Source organism: Coregonus lavaretus (assembly GCF_964263955.1).
Source record: "Coregonus lavaretus genome assembly, contig: HAP1_SCAFFOLD_2374, whole genome shotgun sequence".
In the NCBI taxonomy this organism is placed as follows: Eukaryota; Metazoa; Chordata; class Actinopteri; order Salmoniformes; family Salmonidae; genus Coregonus; species Coregonus lavaretus.
In genome coordinates, this window is record NW_028158632.1 from 1 (window position 1) to 20,000 (window position 20,000).

Here is a 20,000-nt window from a genome sequence, read left to right on the forward strand (position 1 = left end):
CTCTATCAGTCTAACTCTATCAGTCTAACACTATCAGTCTAACTCTATCAGTCTAACTCTATCAGTCTAACTCTATCAGTCTAACTCTGTGATTGTAACTTTATCAGTCTAACTCTATCAGTCTAACTCTATCAGTCTAACTATCAGTCTAACTCTATCAGTCTAACTCTATCAGTCTAACTCTATCAGTCTAACTCTATCAGTCTAACTCTATCAGTCTAACTACAGTGGGGAAAAAAAGTATTTAGTCAGCCACCAATAGTGCAAGTTCTCCCACTTAAAAAGATGAGAGAGGCCTGTAATTTTCATCATAGGTACACGTCTACTATGACAGACAAATTGAGGGAAAAAAATCCAGAAAATCACATAGTAGGATTTTTAATGAATTTATTTGCAAATTATGGTGGAAATTAAGTATTTGGTCACCTACAAACAAGCAAGATTTCTGGCTCTCACAGACCTGTAACTTCTTCTTTAAGAGGCTCCTCTGTCCTCCACTCGTTACCTGTATTAATGGCACCTGTTTGAACTTGTTATCAGTATAAAAGACACCTGTCCACAACCTCAAACAGTCACACTCCAAACTCCACTATGGCCAAGACCAAAGAGCTGTCAAAGGACACCAGAAACAAAATTGTAGACCTGCACCAGGCTGGGAAGACTGAATATGCAATAGGTAGGCAGCTTGGTTTGAAGAAATCAACTGTGGGAGCAATTATTAGGAAATGGAAGACATACAAGACCACCGATAATCTCCCTCGATCTGGGGCTCCACGCAAGATCTCACCCCGGGGGGTCAAAATGATCACAAGAACGGTGAGCAAAAATCCCAGAACCACACGGGGGGACCTAGTGAATGACCTGCAGAGAGCTGGGACCAAAGTAACAAAGCCTACCATCAGTAACACACTACGCCGCCAGGGACTCAAATCCTGCAGTGCCAGACGTGTCCCCCTGCTTAAGCCAGTACATGTTCAGGCCCGTCTGAAGTTTGATAGAGTGCATTTGGATGATCCAGAAGAGGATTGGGAGAATGTCATATGGTCACATGAAACCAAAATAGAACTTTTTGGTAAAAACTCAACTCGTCGTGTTTGGAGGACAAAGAATGCTGAGTTGCATCCAAAGAACACCATACCTACTGTGAAGCATGGGGGTGGAAACATCATGCTTTGGGGCTGTTTTTCTGCAAAGGGACCAGGACAACTGATCCGTGTAAAGGAAAGAATGAATGGGGCCATGTATCGTGAGATTTTGAGTGAAAACCTCCTTCCATTAGCAAGGGCATTGAAGATGAAACGTGGCTGGGTCTTTCAGCATGACAATGATCCCAAACACACCGCCCGGGCAACGAAGGAGTGGCTTCGTAAGAAGCATTTCAAGGTCCTGGAGTGGCCTAGCCAGTCTCCAGATCTCAACCCCATAGAAAATCTTTGGAGGGAGTTGAAAGTCTGTGTTGCCCAGCGACAGCCCCAAAACATCACTGCTCTAGAGGAGATCTGCATGGAGGAATGGGCCAAAATACCAGCAACAGTGTGTGAAAACCTTGTGAAGACTTACAGAAAACGTTTGACCTGTGTCATTGCCAACAAAGGGTATATAACAAAGTATTGAGAAACTTTTGTTATTGACCAAATACTTATTTTCCACCATAATTTGCAAATAAATTCATTAAAAATCCTACAATGTGATTTTCTGGATTTTTTGGTCTCATTTTGTCTGTCATAGTTGACGTGTACCTATGATGAAAATTACAGGCCTCTTTCATCTTTTTAAGTGGGAGAACTTACACAATTGGTGGCTGACTAAATACTTTTTTTCCCCACTGTATATCAGTCTAACTCTATCAGTCTAACTCTATCAGTCTAACTATATCAGTCTAACTATATCAGTCTAACTCTATCAGTCTAACTCTATCAGTCTAACTCTATCAGTCTAACTCTATCAGTCTAACTCTATCAGTCTAACTATATCAGTCTAACTATATCAGTCTAACTCTATCAGTCTAACTCTATCAGTCTAACTCTATCAGTCTAACTCTATCAGTCTAACTATATCAGTCTAACTATATCAGTCTAACTCTATCAGTCTAACTCTATCAGTCTAACTATCAGTCTAACTCTATCAGTCTAACTCTATCAGTCTAACTCTATCAGTCTAACTCTATCAGTCTAACTATATCAGTCTAACTCTATCAATCTAACTATATCAGTCTAACTATCAGTCTAACTATATCAGTCTAACTCTATCAGTCTAACTCTATCAGTCTAACTCTATCAGTCTAACTCTATCAGTCTAACTCTAGCAGTCTAACTATCAGTCTAACTCTATCAGTCTAACTCTATCAGTCTAACACTATCAGTCTAACTCTATCAGTCTAACTCTATCAGTCTAACTCTATCAGTCTAACTCTGTGATTGTAACTTTATCAGTCTAACTCTATCAGTCTAACTCTATCAGTCTAACTCTATCAGTCTAACTATATCAGTCTAACTCTGTGATTGTAACTTTATCAGTCTAACTATATCAGTCTGTAACAGTTACAATTAAATATATCACTTGAACAGTTATACAGATGATAGTTGATTGACATGTCTAATAGTTAATCTGATTGGTGCCCAGGAGGAAGCCCCCCCCCCTCCACTATTCTGACGGAGAGAAGTTCCATCTGACGGAGACAGACACCATTCGGCGACGCCCACGCAGCCGCGAGCACAGCCACGACCAATCAGACGACAGCACAACCAGCAGCAGCCAACCAGAGATTAGCATAACCAGCATCGACCAACCAGCGAGCGGCACACCTGGCAGCAGCCAACCAGAGATTAGCATAACCAGCATCGACCAACCAGCGAGCGGCACACCTGGCAGTGGCCAACCAGACAGCAGCAGGAAGAGCATTGACCAACCAGAGAGCAGCGCGCCAGGCATTGACCAATCCCATCGCAGCCTGTTGGCCCCCCAGCAGCTGAACGGAGGGGTCGACCAATCACAGCGCGTCGTCCTGCGGAGGCGGCCTTTGTCGGAGGCTGAGGCGGCCTCTCGCAGGGAGAGCTGTGATAGGCCAGAAGTCAGGAAGCCGCTGAAGCCACCGGTGTCGCCCAAACCCTCGATAGCGGCTATGAGGAGACAGCAGCAGGACCCCCCCACCCCGACCAGACGCGTCCCCCTGCCTGGACCTGAAGCTGACAGTCCTGGTGAGTTTAACCCCTGACCCCTGACCTCTAAACCTCACCCCACCCCGACCAGACGCGTCCCCCTGCCTGGACCTGAAGCTGACAGTCCTGGTGAGTTTAACCCCTGACCCCTGACCTCTAAACCTAACCCCACCCCGACCAGACGCATTCCCCTGCCTGGACCTGAAGCTGACAGTCCTGGTGAGTTTAACCCCTGACCCCTGACCTCTAAACCTAACCCCACCCCGACCAGACGCGTTCCCCTGCCTGGACCTGAAGCTGACAGTCCTGGTGAGTTTAACCCCTGACCTCTAAACCTAACCCCACCCCGACCAGACGCGTCCCCCTGCCTGGACCTGAAGCTGACAGTCCTGGTGAGTTTAACCCCTGACCCCTGACCTCTAAACCTAACCCCACCCCGACCAGACGCGTTCCCCTGCCTGGACCTGAAGCTGACAGTCCTGGTGAGTTTAACCCCTGACCTCTAAACCTAACCCCACCCCAACCAGACGCGTCCCCCTGCCTGGACCTGAAGCTGACAGTCCTGGTGAGTTTAACCCCTGACCCCTGACCTCTAAACCTCACCCCACCCCGACCAGACGCGTCCCCCTGCCTGGACCTGAAGCTGACAGTCCTGGTGAGTTTAACCCCTGACCCCTGACCTCTAAACCTAACCCCACCCCGACCAGACGCGTTCCCCTGCCTGGACCTGAAGCTGACAGTCCTGGTGAGTTTAACCCCTGACCCCTGACCTCTAAACCTAACCCCACCCCGACCAGACGCGTTCCCCTGCCTGGACCTGAAGCTGACAGTCCTGGTGAGTTTAACCCCTGACCTCTAAACCTAACCCCACCCCGACCAGACGCGTCCCCCTGCCTGGACCTGAAGCTGACAGTCCTGGTGAGTTTAACCCCTGACCCCTGACCTCTAAACCTAACCCCACCCCGACCAGACGCGTTCCCCTGCCTGGACCTGAAGCTGACAGTCCTGGTGAGTTTAACCCCTGACCTCTAAACCTAACCCCACCCCGACCAGACGCGTCCCCCTGCCTGGACCTGAAGCTGACAGTCCTGGTGAGTTTAACCCCTGAACCCTGACCTCTAAACCCCACCCCACCCCGACCAGACAAGTCCCCCTGCCTGGACCTGAAGCTGACAGTCCTGGTGAGTTTAACCCCTGACCCCTGACCTCTAAACCTCACCCCACCCCGACCAGACGCGTCCCCCTGCCTGGACCTGAAGCTGACAGTCCTGGTGAGTTTAACCCCTGACCCCTGACCTCTAAACCTCACCCCGACCAGACCAGACGCGTCCCCCTGCCTGGACCTGAGGCTGACAGTCCTGGTGAGTTTAACCCCTGACCCCTGACCTCTAAACCTAACCCCACCCCGACCAGACGCGTCCCCCTGCCTGGACCTGAAACTGACAGTCCTGGTGAGTTTAACCCCTGACCCCTGACCTCTAAACCTAACCCCACCCCGACCAGACGCGTCCCCCTGCCTGGACCTGAAGCTGACAGTCCTGGTGAGTTTAACCCCTGACCCCTGACCTCTAAACCTAACCCCACCCCGACCAGACGCGTCCCCCTGCCTGGACCTGAAGCTGACAGTCCTGGTGAGTTTAACCCCTGACCCCTGACCTCTAAACCTCACCCCGACCAGACGCATTCCCCTGCCTGGACCTGAAGCTGACAGTCCTGGTGAGTTTAACCCCTGACCCCTGACCTCTAAACCTAACCCCACCCCGACCAGACGCGTCCCCCTGCCTGGACCTGAAGCTGACAGTCCTGGTGAGTTTAACCCCTGACCCCTGACCTCTAAACCTAACCCCGACCAGACGCGTCCCCCTGCCTGGACCTGAAGCTGACAGTCCTGGTGAGTTTAACCCCTGACCTCTAAACCTAACCTCACCCCGACCAGACGCGTCCCCCTGCCTGGACCTGAAGCTGACAGTCCTGGTGAGTTTAACCCCTGACCCCTGACCTCTAAACCTAACCCCGACCAGACGCGTCCCCCTGCCTGGACCTGAAGCTGACAGTCCTGGTGAGTTTAACCCCTGACCTCTAAACCTCACCCCACCCCGACCAGACGCGTCCCCCTGCCTGGACCTGAAGCTGACAGTCCTGGTGAGTTTAACCCCTGACCCCTGACCTTTAAACCTAACCCCACCCCGACCAGACGCGTCCCCCTGCCTGGACCTGAAGCTGACAGTCCTGGTAAGTTTAACCCCTGACCCCTGACCTCTAAACCTCACCCCGACCAGACGCGTCCCCCTGCCTGGACCTGAAGCTGACAGTCCTGGTGAGTTTAACCCCTGACCCCTGACCTCTAAACCTCACCCCACCCCGACCAGACGCGTCCCCCTGCCTGGACCTGAAGCTGACAGTCCTGGTGAGTTTAACCCCTGACCCCTGACCTCTAAACCTAACCCCACCCCGACCAGACGCGTCCCCCTGCCTGGACCTGAAGCTGACAGTCCTGGTGAGTTTAACCCCTGACCCCTGACCTCTAAACCTCACCCCGACCAGACGCGTCCCCCTGCCTGGACCTGAAGCTGACAGTCCTGGTGAGTTTAACCCCTGACCCCTGACCTCTAAACCTCACCCCGACCAGACGCGTCCCCCTGCCTGGACCTGAAGCTGACAGTCCTGGTGAGTTTAACCCCTGACCCCTGACCTCTAAACCTCACCCCACCCCGACCAGACGCGTCCCCCTGCCTGGACCTGAAGCTGACAGTCCTGGTGAGTTTAACCCCTGACCCCTGACCTCTAAACCTAACCTCACCCCGACCAGACGCGTCCCCCTGCCTGGACCTGAAACTGACAGTCCTGGTGAGTTTAACCCCTGACCCCTGACCTCTAAACCTAACCCCACCCCGACCAGACGCGTCCCCCTGCCTGGACCTGAAGCTGACAGTCCTGGTGAGTTTAACCCCTGACCTCTAAACCTCACCCCGACCAGACGCGTCCACCTGCCTGGACCTGAAGCTGACAGTCCTGGTGAGTTTAACCCCTGACCTCTAAACCTCACCCCACCCCGACCAGACGCGTCCCCCTGCCTGGACCTGAAGCTGACAGTCCTGGTGAGTTTAACCCCTGACCCCTGACCTCTAAACCTAACCCCACCCCGACCAGACGCGTCCCCCTGCCTGGACCTGAAGCTGACAGTCCTGGTGAGTTTAACCCCTGACCCCTGACCTCTAAACCTCACCCCACCCCGACCAGACCAGACGCGTCCCCCTGCCTGGACCTGAAGCTGACAGTCCTGGTGAGTTTAACCCCTGACCCCTGACCTCTAAACCTAACCTCACCCCGACCAGACGCGTCCCCCTGCCTGGACCTGAAGCTGACAGTCCTGGTGAGTTTAACCCCTGACCCCTGACCTCTAAACCTAACCCCACCCCGACCAGACGCGTCCCCCTGCCTGGACCTGAAGCTGACAGTCCTGGTGAGTTTAACCCCTGACCCCTGACCTCTAAACCCCACCCCGACCAGACGCGTCCCCCTGCCTGGACCTGAAGCTGACAGTCCTGGTGAGTTTAACCCCTGACCTCTAAACCCCACCCCGACCAGACGCGTCCCCCTGCCTGGACCTGAAACTGACAGTCCTGGTGAGTTTAACCCCTGACCCCTGACCTCTAAACCCCACCCCGACCAGACGCGTCCCCCTGCCTGGACCTGAAGCTGACAGTCCTGGTGAGTTTAACCCCTGACCTCTAAACCTAACCTCACCCCGACCAGACGCGTCCCCCTGCCTGGACCTGAAGCTGACAGTCCTGGTGAGTTTAACCCCTGACCCCTGACCTCTAAACCTAACCCCACCCCGACCAGACGCGTCCCCCTGCCTGGACCTGAAGCTGACAGTCCTGGTGAGTTTAACCCCTGACCCCTGACCTCTAAACCTCACCCCACCCCGACCAGACGCGTCCCCCTGCCTGGACCTGAAGCTGACAGTCCTGGTGAGTTTAACCCCTGACCTCTAAACCTCACCCCACCCCGACCAGACGCGTCCCCCTGCCTGGACCTGAAGCTGACAGTCCTGGTGAGTTTAACCCCTGACCCCTGACCTCTAAACCTCACCCCACCCTGACCAGACAAGTCCCCCTGCCTGGACCTGAAGCTGACAGTCCTGGTGAGTTTAACCCCTGACCCCTGACCTCTAAACCTAACCCCGACCAGACGCGTCCCCCTGCCTGGACCTGAAGCTGACAGTCCTGGTGAGTTTAACCTCTGACCCCTGACCTCTAAACCTCACCCCACCCCGACCAGACGCGTCCCCCTGCCTGGACCTGAAGCTGACAGTCCTGGTGAGTTTAACCCCTGACCTCTAAACCTAACCTCACCCCGACCAGACGCGTCCCCCTGCCTGGACCTGAAGCTGACAGTCCTGGTGAGTTTAACCCCTGACCCCTGACCTCTAAACCTCACCCCACCCCGACCAGACGCGTCCCCCTGCCTGGACCTGAAGCTGACAGTCCTGGTGAGTTTAACCCCTGACCCCTGACCTCTAAACCTAACCCCACCCCGACCAGACGCGTCCCCCTGCCTGGACCTGAAGCTGACAGTCCTGGTGAGTTTAACCCCTGACCCCTGACCTCTAAACCTCACCCCACCCCGACCAGACGCGTCCCCCTGCCTGGACCTGAAGCTGACAGTCCTGGTGAGTTTAACCCCTGACCCCTGACCTCTAAACCTCACCCCGACCAGACGCGTCCCCCTGCCTGGACCTGAAGCTGACAGTCCTGGTGAGTTTAACCCCTGACCCCTGACCTCTAAACCTCACCCCACCCCGACCAGACGCGTCCCCCTGCCTGGACCTGAAGCTGACAGTCCTGGTAAGTTTAACCCCTGACCCCTGACCCCTGACCTCTAAACCTCACCCCACCCCGACCAGACGCGTCCCCCTAACTGGACCTGAAGCTGACAGTCCTGGTGAGTTTAACCCCTGACCCCTGACCTCTAAACCTCACCCCACCCCGACCAGACGCGTCCCCCTAACTGGACCTGAAGCTGACAGTCCTGGTGAGTTTAACCCCTGACCCCTGACCTCTAAACCTCACCCCGACCAGACGCGTCCCCCTGCCTTGACCTGAAGCTGACAGTCCTGGTGAGTTTAACCCCTGACCCCTGACCTCTAAACCTCACCCCGACCAGACGCGTCCCCCTAACTGGACCTGAAGCTGACAGTCCTGGTGAGTTTAACCCCTGACCCCTGACCTCTAAACCCCACCCCGACCAGACCAGACGCGTCCCCCTGCCTGGACCTGAAGCTGACAGTCCTGGTGAGTTTAACCCCTGACCCCTGACCTCTAAACCTCACCCCGACCAGACGCGTCCCCCTGCCTGGACCTGAAGCTGACAGTCCTGGTAAGTTTAACCCCTAACCCCTGACCTCTAAACCTAACCCCACCCCGACCAGACGCGTCCCCCTGCCTGGACCTGAAGCTGACAGTCCTGGTGAGTTTAACCCCTGACCCCTGACCTCTAAACCTAACCCCACCCCGACCAGACGCGTCCCCCTGCCTGGACCTGAAACTGACAGTCCTGGTGAGTTTAACCCCTGACCCCTGACCTCTAAACCTCACCCCGACCAGACGCGTCCCCCTGCCTGGACCTGAAGCTGACAGTCCTGGTGAGTTTAACCCCTGACCCCTGACCTCTAAACCTCACCCCACCCCGACCAGACGCATCCCCCTGCCTGGACCTGAAGCTGACAGTCCTGGTGAGTTTAACCCCTGACCCCTGACCTCTAAACCTAACCCCACCCCGACCAGACACGTCCCCCTGCCTGGACCTGAAGCTGACAGTCCTGGTGAGTTTAACCCCTGACCCCTGACCTCTAAACCTCACCCCACCCCGACCAGACGCGTCCCCCTGCCTGGACCTGAAGCTGACAGTCCTGGTGAGTTTAACCCCTGACCCCTGACCTCTAAACCTAACCCCACCCCGACCAGACACGTCCCCCTGCCTGGACCTGAAGCTGACAGTCCTGGTGAGTTTAACCCCTGACCCCTGACCTCTAAACCTCACCCCACCCCGACCAGACGCGTCCCCCTGCCTGGACCTGAAGCTGACAGTCCTGGTGAGTTTAACCCCTGACCCCTGACCTCTAAACCTAACCCCACCCCGACCAGACGCGTCCCCCTGCCTGGACCTGAAGCTGACAGTCCTGGTGAGTTTAACCCCTGACCCCTGACCTCTAAACCTAACCCCACCCCGACCAGACGCGTCCCCCTGCCTGGACCTGAAGCTGACAGTCCTGGTGAGTTTAACCCCTGACCCCTGACCTCTAAACCTAACCCCACCCCGACCAGACGCGTCCCCCTGCCTGGACCTGAAGCTGACAGTCCTGGTAAGTTTTACCCCTGACCCCTGACCTCTAAACCTAACCCCAGCCCGAGCAGACAAGTCCCCCTGCCTGGACCTGAAGCTGACAGTCCTGGTAAGTTTAACCCCTAACCCCTGACCTCTAAACCTAACCCCACCCCGACCAGACGCGTCCCCCTGCCTGGACCTGAAGCTGACAGTCCTGGTGAGTTTAACCCCTGACCCCTGACCTCTAAACCTAACCCCACCCCGACCAGACGCGTCCCCCTGCCTGGACCTGAAGCTGACAGTCCTGGTAAGTTTTACCCCTGACCCCTGACCTCTAAACCTAACCCCAGCCCGAGCAGACAAGTCCCCTTACCTGGACCTGACCTCTAAAACATGTTTTTCTCTGTTTTTTTCCCCCAGCAGATCCGAGGCGGGTGCCTCCCCCAGTCTGCCTCAAACCCAGCCCCCCTCCCACCGCTCCTAAACCCGCCAAGCCCTCCCTCTCCTCCCCCACCCCTCACCCTAGACCTCTCCCTGTCCCAGACACACTCCCCTCCCCCTCCTCCCTGTCCCCTGTCCCCCCCCACACCTCCCCCTCCTCCAGCCCCTCCACGCCCCAGACCCCCTCCACCCCCGGGTCCACCCCCCACCCCGTCAAGCCTCCCCGCTCCGCCATCGCTGGCCTCTCTGTCGACCTGCTGGGGGGGAGGGAGTGGGAGGAGAGGGAGAGGGAGGGGGAAAGACTAAAAGAGGACCGGAGAGAAGTTGAGAAGGTGGAGGAGGAGAGGAGAGTTGAGAGAAGGAGAGAGGAGGAGGTGATGGAGGAGGAGAGGAGAGTTGAGAGAAGGAGAGAGGAGGAGGAGGTGATGGAGGAGAGGAGAGTTGAGAGAAGGAGAGAGGAGGAGGTGATGGAGGAGGAGAGGAGAGTTGAGAGAAGGAGAGAGGAGGAGGTGGAGGAGGAGAGGAGAGTTGAGAGAAGGAGAGAGGAGGAGGTGATGGAGGAGAGGAGAGTTGAGAGAAGGAGAGAGGAGGAGGTGATGGAGGAGGCTCCAGCCCAAGTAGAGGGGGTGATAAAGGAGGTGCAGCACCAGAGGTTGGTGGAGACCAGCGCCTCCCTGGCAGCAGCTCTGGAAGCTGTGGAGCAGAAGATTAACCAGGATGACACACACAACCAGTAAGGACACACACACACACACACACACACACACACACACACACACACACACACACACACACACACACACACACACACACAACCAGTAAGGACACACACACACACACACACAACCAGTAAGGACACACACACACACACACACACACACACACAACCAGTAAGGTCACACACACACACACACACACACACACACACACACACACACACACACACACACACACACACACACACACAACCAGTAAGGACACACACACACACACACACACACACACACACACACAACCAGTGAGGACACACACACACACACACACACACACACACACACACACAACCAGTGAGGACACACACACACACACACACACACACACACACACACACACTCACAACCAGTGAGGACACACACACACACACACACACACACACACACACAACCAGTGAGGACACACACACACACACACACACACACACACACACACACACACACACACACAACCAGTGAGGACACACACACACACACACACACACACACACACACACACACACACACACACACACACTCACAACCAGTGAGGACACACACACACACACACACACACAACCAGTGAGGACACACACACACACACACACACACACACACAACCAGTGAGGACACACACACACACACACACACAACCAGTGAGGACACACACACACACAACCAGTAAGGACACACACACACACACACACACAACCAGTGAGGACACACACACACACACAACCAGTGAGGACACACACACACACACACACACACACTCACAACCAGTGAGGACACACACACACACACACACACACACACACACACACACACACACACACACAACCAGTGAGGACACACACACACACACACACACACACACACAACCAGTGAGGACACACACACACACACACACAACCAGTGAGGACACACACACACACACACACACACACACACACACACACACACACACACACAACCAGTGAGGACACACACACACACACACACAACCAGTAAGGACACACACACACACACACACACACACACACACACACACACACACACACAACCAGTGAGGACACACACACACACACACACAACCAGTGAGGACACACACACACACACACACAACCAGTAAGGACACACACACACACACACACACACACACACACACACACACACACAACCAGTGAGGACACACACACACACACACACAACCAGTGAGGACACACACACACACACATACAACCAGTGAGGACACACACACACACACACACAACCAGTAAGGACACACACACACACACACACACACACACAACCAGTGAGGACACACACACACAACACACACAACACCTAATACAAATGAAAGGGGAAGTTGACCTAAAATGTAAAATGTCCAAAGTGATTCCATACATTGAAACGAGTTATGTGGAGTTTTCCTTCTCAGCGGGGAGAACGTACGTGAGAGAAAAGTTGTGTGTGTGTTAAGGAAAGAATGAGTGGACCAGTGAGTGCCAGTGTGAGTGAGTGAATATGAGAGTGAATGTGAGAGTGAGTGATTTTATGAGAGTGAGTGATCGGGTTAAAGAGAAGGACACTCCTCTTCCGCTGCAGTGTAACAGTCTTAAGGCACCAGTGAGTGTCAGTGAGAGTGAGTGATTTTATGAGAGTGAGTGATCGGGTTAAAGAGAAGGACACTCCTCTTCCGCTGCAGTGTAACAGTCTTAAGGCACCAGTGAGTGTCAGTGAGAGTGAGTGATTTTATGAGAGTGAGTGATCGGGTTAAAGAGAAGGACACTCCTCTTCCGCTGCAGTGTAACAGTCTAAAGCACCAGTGAGTGTCAGTGAGAGTGAGTGATTTTATGAGAGTGAGTGATCGTGTTAAAGAGAAGGACTCTCCTCTTCCGCTGCAGTGTAACAGTCTTAAGGCACCAGTGTTATCGAGGTGGTAGTGCTCTGTAATTATGCCAGTGTTATCGAGGTGGTAGTGCTCTCTAAATATGTCAGTGTTATCGAGGTGGTAGTGCTCTCTAAATATGTCAGTGTTATCGAGGTGGTAGTGCTCTCTAAATATGTCAGTGTTATCGAGGTGGTAGTGCTCTCTAAATATGCCAGTGTTATCGAGGTGGTAGTGCTCTCTAAATATGCCAGTGTTATCGAGGTGGTAGTGCTCTCTAAATATGTCAGTGTTATCGAGGTGGTAGTGCTCTCTAAATATGTCAGTGTTATCGAGGTGGTAGTGCTCTCTAAATATGCCAGTGTTATCGAGGTGGTAGTGCTCTCTAAATATGCCAGTGTTATCGAGGTGGTAGTGCTCTCTAAATATGTCAGTGTTATCGAGGTGGTAGTGCTCTCTAAATATGTCAGTGTTATCGAGGTGGTAGTGCTCTCTAAATATGTCAGTGTTATCGAGGTGGTAGTGCTCTCTAAATATGTCAGTGTTATCGAGTTGGTAGTGCTCTCTAAATATGTCAGTGTTATCGAGGTGGTAGTGCTCTCTAAATATGTCAGTGTTATCGAGGTGGTAGTGCTCTCTAAATATGCCAGTGTTATCGAGGTGGTAGTGCTCTCTAAATATGTCAGTGTTATCGAGGTGGTAGTGCTCTCTAAATATGTCAGTGTTATCGAGGTGGTAGTGCTCTCTAAATATGTCAGTGTTATCGAGGTGGTAGTGCTCTCTAAATATGTCAGTGTTATCGAGGTGGTAGTGCTCTCTAAATATGCCAGTGTTATCGAGGTGGTAGTGCTCTCTAAATATGCCAGTGTTATCGAGGTGGTAGTGCTCTCTAAATATGTCAGTGTTATCGAGGTGGTAGTGCTCTCTAAATATGTCAGTGTTATCGAGGTGGTAGTGCTCTCTAAATATGTCAGTGTTATCGAGGTGGTAGTGCTCTCTAAATATGCCAGTGTTATCGAGGTGGTAGTGCTCTCTAAATATGCCAGTGTTATCGAGGTGGTAGTGCTCTCTAAATATGCCAGTGTTATCGAGGTGGTAGTGCTCTCTAAATATGCCAGTGTTATCGAGGTGGTAGTGCTCTCTAAATATGTCAGTGTTATCGAGGTGGTAGTGCTCTCTAAATATGTCAGTGTTATCGAGTTGGTAGTGCTCTCTAAATATGTCAGTGTTATCGAGGTGGTAGTGCTCTCTAAATATGTCAGTGTTATCGAGGTGGTAGTGCTCTCTAAATATGTCAGTGTTATCGAGGTGGTAGTGCTCTCTAAATATGCCAGTGTTATCGAGGTGGTAGTGCTCTCTAAATATGTCAGTGTTATTGAGGTGGTAGTGCTCTCTAAATATGTCAGTGTTATCGAGGTGGTAGTGCTCTCTAAATATGTCAGTGTTATCGAGGTGGTCGTGCTCTCTAAATATGTCAGTGTTATCGAGGTGGTAGTGCTCTCTAAATATGTCAGTGTTATCGAGGTGGTAGTGCTCTCTAAATATGTCAGTGTTATCGAGGTGGTAGTGCTCTCTAAATATGCCAGTGTTATCGAGGTGGTAGTGCTCTCTAAATATGCCAGTGTTATCGAGGTGGTAGTGCTCTCTAAATATGCCAGTGTTATCGAGGTGGTAGTGCTCTCTAAATATGTCAGTGTTATCGAGGTGGTAGTGCTCTCTAAATATGTCAGTGTTATCGAGGTGGTAGTGCTCTCTAAATATGTCAGTGTTATCGAGGTGGTAGTGCTCTCTAAATATGTCAGTGTTATCGAGGTGGTAGTGCTCTCTAAATATGTCAGTGTTATCGAGGTGGTAGTGCTCTCTAAATATGCCAGTGTTATCGAGGTGGTAGTGCTCTCTAAATATGTCAGTGTTATTGAGGTGGTAGTGCTCTCTAAATATGTCAGTTTTATCGAGGTGGTAGTGCTCTCTAAATATGTCAGTGTTATCGAGGTGGTAGTGCTCTCTAAATATGTCAGTGTTATCGAGGTGGTAGTGCTCTCTAAATATGTCAGTGTTATCGAGGTCGTAGTGCTCTCTAAATATGTCAGTGTTATCGAGGTGGTAGTGCTCTCTAAATATGCCAGTGTTATCGAGGTGGTAGTGCTCTCTAAATATGCCAGTGTTATCGAGGTGGTAGTGCTCTCTAAATATGCCAGTGTTATCGAGGTGGTAGTGCTCTCTAAATATGCCAGTGTTATCGAGGTGGTAGTGCTCTCTAAATATGTCAGTGTTATCGAGGTGGTAGTGCTCTCTAAATATGTCAGTGTTATCGAGGTGGTAGTGCTCTCTAAATATGTCAGTGTTATCGAGGTGGTAGTGCTCTCTAAATATGTCAGTGTTATCGAGGTGGTAGTGCTCTCTAAATATGTCAGTGTTATCGAGGTGGTAGTGCTCTCTAAATATGTCAGTGTTATCGAGGTGGTAGTGCTCTCTAAATATGTCAGTGTTATCGAGGTGGTAGTGCTCTCTAAATATGTCAGTGTTATCGAGGTGGTAGTGCTCTCTAAATATGTCAGTGTTATCGAGGTGGTAGTGCTCTCTAAATATGTCAGTGTTATTGAGGTGGTAGTGCTCTCTAAATATGCCAGTGTTATCGAGGTGGTAGTGCTCTCTAAATATGCCAGTGTTAACGAGGTGGTAGTGCTCTCTAAATATGTCAGTGTTATCGAGGTGGTAGTGCTCTCTAAATATGCCAGTGTTATCGAGGTGGTAGTGCTCTCTAAATATGCCAGTGTTATCGAGGTGGTAGTGCTCTCTAAATATGCCAGTGTTATCGAGGTGGTAGTGCTCTCTAAATATGTCAGTGTTATCGAGGTGGTAGTGCTGTCACGATCGTCGAAAGGAGGAGACCAAAGCGCAGCGTGTTGAGCGAACATCGTAGACTTTATTAATAAGAAACCACGATCAAAAACAACAAACCAAAATTGACGAAAGTGAAGTCCAATACTTATATAGACTAACAGCAACAAGGAAACAAAAACCCACAAAACCAAGGTGAAACCACACAGTATAAATATGGCTCCCAATCAGAGATAACGAGCCGACAGCTGACACTCGTTACCTCCGATTGGGAGTCATATGACTAATCAACATAAAACCCAAACATAGAAATGAAACAACTAGATCCCACATAGAAATACACCCAAAAGAAAATGACAACCCTGGCTCACAACTAAGAGTCTCGGAGCCAGAACGTCACAGTACCCCCCCCTAAAGGCGCGGACTGCGACCGCGCCTCACAACCCCACAATAGGGGAGGGCTGGGTGGGTGTTGCTCCCCGGAGGCGGTTCCGGCTCCGGGCTTGACCACCACCCCACTATAGTTACTACCCGCTTTCTTAACCTCCTCCCAATGACCACCCTCCACTTAAACCCACCTGGATTAATGGGCAGCACCGGACTAAGAGGCAGCACCAGGCTAAGGGACAGCACCGGACTAAGGGGCAGCACTGGACTAAGGGGCAGCACTGGACTAAGGGGCAGCACCTGACTAAATGGCGGATCCTGGCTGGCTGGCTCTGGCGGATCCTGGCTGGACGGCTCTGGCGGATCCTGGCTGGACGGCTCTGGCGGATCCTGGCTGGACGGCTCATGGCTGGCTGACGGATCTGGCTGCTCATGGCTGGCTGACGGATCTGGCTGCTCATGGCTGGCTGACGGATCTGGCCACTCATGGCTGGCGGAAGGCTCTGGCTGATCCCGTCTGGCGGAAGGCTCTGGCTGCTCCTGTCTGGCGGAAGGCTCTGGCTGATCCGGTCTGACGGAAGGCTCTGGCTGCTCCTGTCTGGCGGAAGGCACTGGCTGATCCTGTCTGGCGGAAGGCTCTGGCTGATCCTGTCTGGCGGAAGGCTCTGGCTGATCCTGTCTGGCGGAAGGCTCTGGCTGATCCTGTCTGGCGGAAGGCTCTGGCTGATCCTGTCTGGCGGAAGGCTCTGGCTGATCCTGTCTGGCGGAGAGCTCTAGCGGCTCCGGTCTGGCGGACGGCTCTGAAGGCTCATGGCAGACGGGCGGCTTTGCAGGCTCAGTACAGACGGGCAGTTCAGACGGCGTTGGGCAGACGGGCAGTTCAGACGGCGTTGGGCAGACGGGCAGTTCAGGCGCCGTTGGGCAGACGGGCAGTTCAGACGGCGTTGGGCAGACGGACAGTTCAGGCCCCGTTGGGCAGACGGCAGACTCTGGCCGTCTGAGGCGCACCGTAGGCCTGGTGCGTGGTGCCGGAACTGGAGGTACCGGGCTGAGGACACGCATCTCAGGGCTAGTGCGGGGAGAAGCAACAGGGCATGCTTGGCCCTGGGGACGCACCGTAGGCCTGATGCGTGGTGCCGGAACTGGAGGTACCGGGCTGAGGACACGCATCTCAGGGCTAGTGCGGGAAGCAGCAACAGGGCATGCTTGGCCCTGGGGACGCACATAAGGCCTAGTGCGGAGAGCAGCAACAGGGCATGCTGGACCCTGGGGACGCACATAAGGCCTAGTGCGGAGAGCAGGAACAGGCCGGGCTGGGCTGGCGACGCGCACCGTATCCCTGGTGCGAGAGGCCGGAACAGGCCGGGCCGGGCTGGCGAAGCGCACCGTATCCCTGGTGCGTGGAGTAGGAACAGGCCGGGCTGGGCTGGCGACGCGCACCGTATCCCTGGTGCGAGTGGCCGGAACAGGCCGGGCCGGGCTGGCGAAGCGCACCGTATCCCTGGTGCGTGGAGTAGGAACAGGCCGGGCTGAGCTGGCGACGCGCACCGTATCCCTGGTGCGAGTGGCCGGAACAGGCCGGGCCGGGCTGGCGAAGCGCACCGTATCCCTGGTGCGTGGAGTAGGAACAGGCCGGGCTGAGCTGGCGACGCGCACCGTATCCCTGGTGCGAGTGGCCGGAACAGGCCGGGCCGGGCTGGCGAAGCGCACCCTATCCCTGGTGCGTGGAGCAGGAACAGGCCGGGCTGGGCTGGCGACGCGCACCGCATCCCTGGTGCGAGTGGCCGGAACAGGCCGGGTCGGGCTGGCGTAGCACACCGTGGACCTGGTGCTTGGAGTAGGAACAGGCCGGTCCGTACCGGGAACACACACCACTGGCCTCAACCGAGGATCAGGAACGGGCCGGACCGGACTGGCAACACACATCAGTCCTTCACGCCGTGCCACAAACACTTCCCTCCCTCTACTCGCCAATGGCTCCCGTACTCCGTTAGCCTTCTCTCCTTTTCTCCCTGTGGCAGCCTCCTGCTGCCCAGCCGCCCAAGCCATGTGCCCCCCCCCAAAAACTTTTTGGGGTTGCCTCCCGTCCTTCCGACGATGGCCCTGCCGATGCCGTTGCTCCTCTCCTGCCAGGTTCTCCCCCTTCATCGCCCTCCGGTACCGGACGGCCTCCTCCTGGGTAATATGTCCCCAGCCGAGGAGGACATCCACCAACGTTCTCTCCTGACCCGGCGCCTCCTCCCATGTCCAGACCCTTTGCTCCTGGACGCGCTGCTTGGTCCTTTTGTGGTGGGTTTTTCTGTCACGATCGTCGAAAGGAGGAGACCAAAGCGCAGCGTGTTGAGCGAACATCGTAGACTTTATTAATAAGAAACCACGATCAAAAACAACAAACCAAAATTGACGAAAGTGAAGTCCAATACTGATATAGACTAACAGCAACAAGGAAACAAAAACCCACAAAACCAAGGTGAAACCACACAGTATAAATATGGCTCCCAATCAGAGATAACGAGCCGACAGCTGACACTCGTTACCTCCGATTGGGAGTCATATGACTAATCAACATAAAACCCAAACATAGAAATGAAACAACTAGATCCCACATAGAAATACACCCAAAAGAAAATGACAACCCTGGCTCACAACTAAGAGTCCCGGAGCCAGAACGTCACAAGTGCTCTCTAAATATGTCAGTGTTATCGAGGTGGTAGTGCTCTCTAAATATGTCAGTGTTATCGAGGTGGTAGTGCTCTCTAAATATGTCAGTGTTATCGAGGTGGTAGTGCTCTCTAAATATGTCAGTGTTATCGAGTTGGTAGTGCTCTCTAAATATGTCAGTGTTATCGAGGTGGTAGTGCTCTCTAAATATGCCAGTGTTATCGAGGTGGTAGTGCTCTCTAAATATGCCAGTGTTATCGAGGTGGTAGTGCTCTCTAAATATGTCAGTGTTATCGAGGTGGTAGTGCTCTCTAAATATGTCAGTGTTATCGAGGTGGTAGTGCTCTCTAAATATGTCAGTGTTATCGAGGTGGTAGTGCTCTCTAAATATGTCAGTGTTATCGAGGTGGTAGTGCTCTCTAAATATGCCAGTGTTATCGAGGTGGTAGTGCTCTCTAAATATGCCAGTGTTATCGAGGTGGTAGTGCTCTCTAAATATGTCAGTGTTATCGAGGTGGTAGTGCTCTCTAAATATGTCAGTGTTATCGAGGTGGTAGTGCTCTCTAAATATGTCAGTGTTATCGAGGTGGTAGTGCTCTCTAAATATGTCAGTGTTATCGAGGTGGTAGTGCTCTCTAAATATGCCAGTGTTATCGAGGTGGTAGTGCTCTCTAAATATGCCAGTGTTAACGAGGTGGTAGTGCTCTCTAAATATGTCAGTGTTATCGAGGTGGTAGTGCTCTCTAAATATGCCAGTGTTATCGAGGTGGTAGTGCTCTCTAAATATGCCAGTGTTATCGAGGTGGTAGTGCTCTCTAAATATGCCAGTGTTATCGAGGTGGTAGTGCTCTCTAAATATGTCAGTGTTATCGAGGTGGTAGTGCTCTCTAAATATGTCAGTGTTATCGAGGTGGTAGTGCTCTCTAAATATGTCAGTGTTATCGAGGTGGTAGTGCTCTCTAAATATGTCAGTGTTATCGAGGTGGTAGTGCTCTCTAAATATGTCAGTGTTATCGAGGTGGTAGTGCTCTCTAAATATGTCAGTGTTATCGAGGTGGTAGTGCTCTCTAAATATGCCAGTGTTATCGAGGTGGTAGTGCTCTCTAAATATGCCAGTGTTATCGAGGTGGTAGTGCTCTCTAAATATGTCAGTGTTATCGAGGTGGTAGTGCTCTCTAAATATGTCAGTGTTATCGAGGTGGTAGTGCTCTCTAAATATGTCAGTGTTATCGAGGTGGTAGTGCTCTCTAAATATGTCAGTGTTATTGAGGTGGTAGTGCTCTCTAAATATGCCAGTGTTATCGAGGTGGTAGTGCTCTCTAAATATGCCAGTGTTAACGAGGTGGTAGTGCTCTCTAAATATGCCAGTGTTATCGAGGTGGTAGTGCTCTCTAAATATGTCAGTGTTATCGAGGTGGTAGTGCTCTCTAAATATGTCAGTGTTATCGAGGTGGTAGTGCTCTCTAAATATGTCAGTGTTATCAGAAAAAATGGCGGTGTGGTTACGGTATGGGCAGGCATAAGCTACGGACAACGAAC

At 52.7% G+C, this 20,000-nt stretch overlaps 1 protein-coding gene across 1 annotated transcript in view; it reads left to right on the forward strand.

Moving 5' to 3' along the window:
• Positions 1-2,622: 2,622 nt before the first annotated feature.
• The window catches only part of LOC311123747 (uncharacterized protein), a gene marked incomplete at both ends in the record, with an annotated part of 19,169 nt that continues 1,791 nt past the window's right edge, over positions 2,623-20,000 (forward strand). The window contains 3 exons of the mRNA XM_084197985.1: positions 2,623-3,197; positions 9,909-10,432; positions 10,514-10,662. Of these exons, the coding sequence (XP_084054111.1) occupies positions 2,623-3,197; positions 9,909-10,432; positions 10,514-10,662 (1,248 nt within the window). The remainder of the gene's footprint in view (positions 3,198-9,908; positions 10,433-10,513; positions 10,663-20,000) is intronic.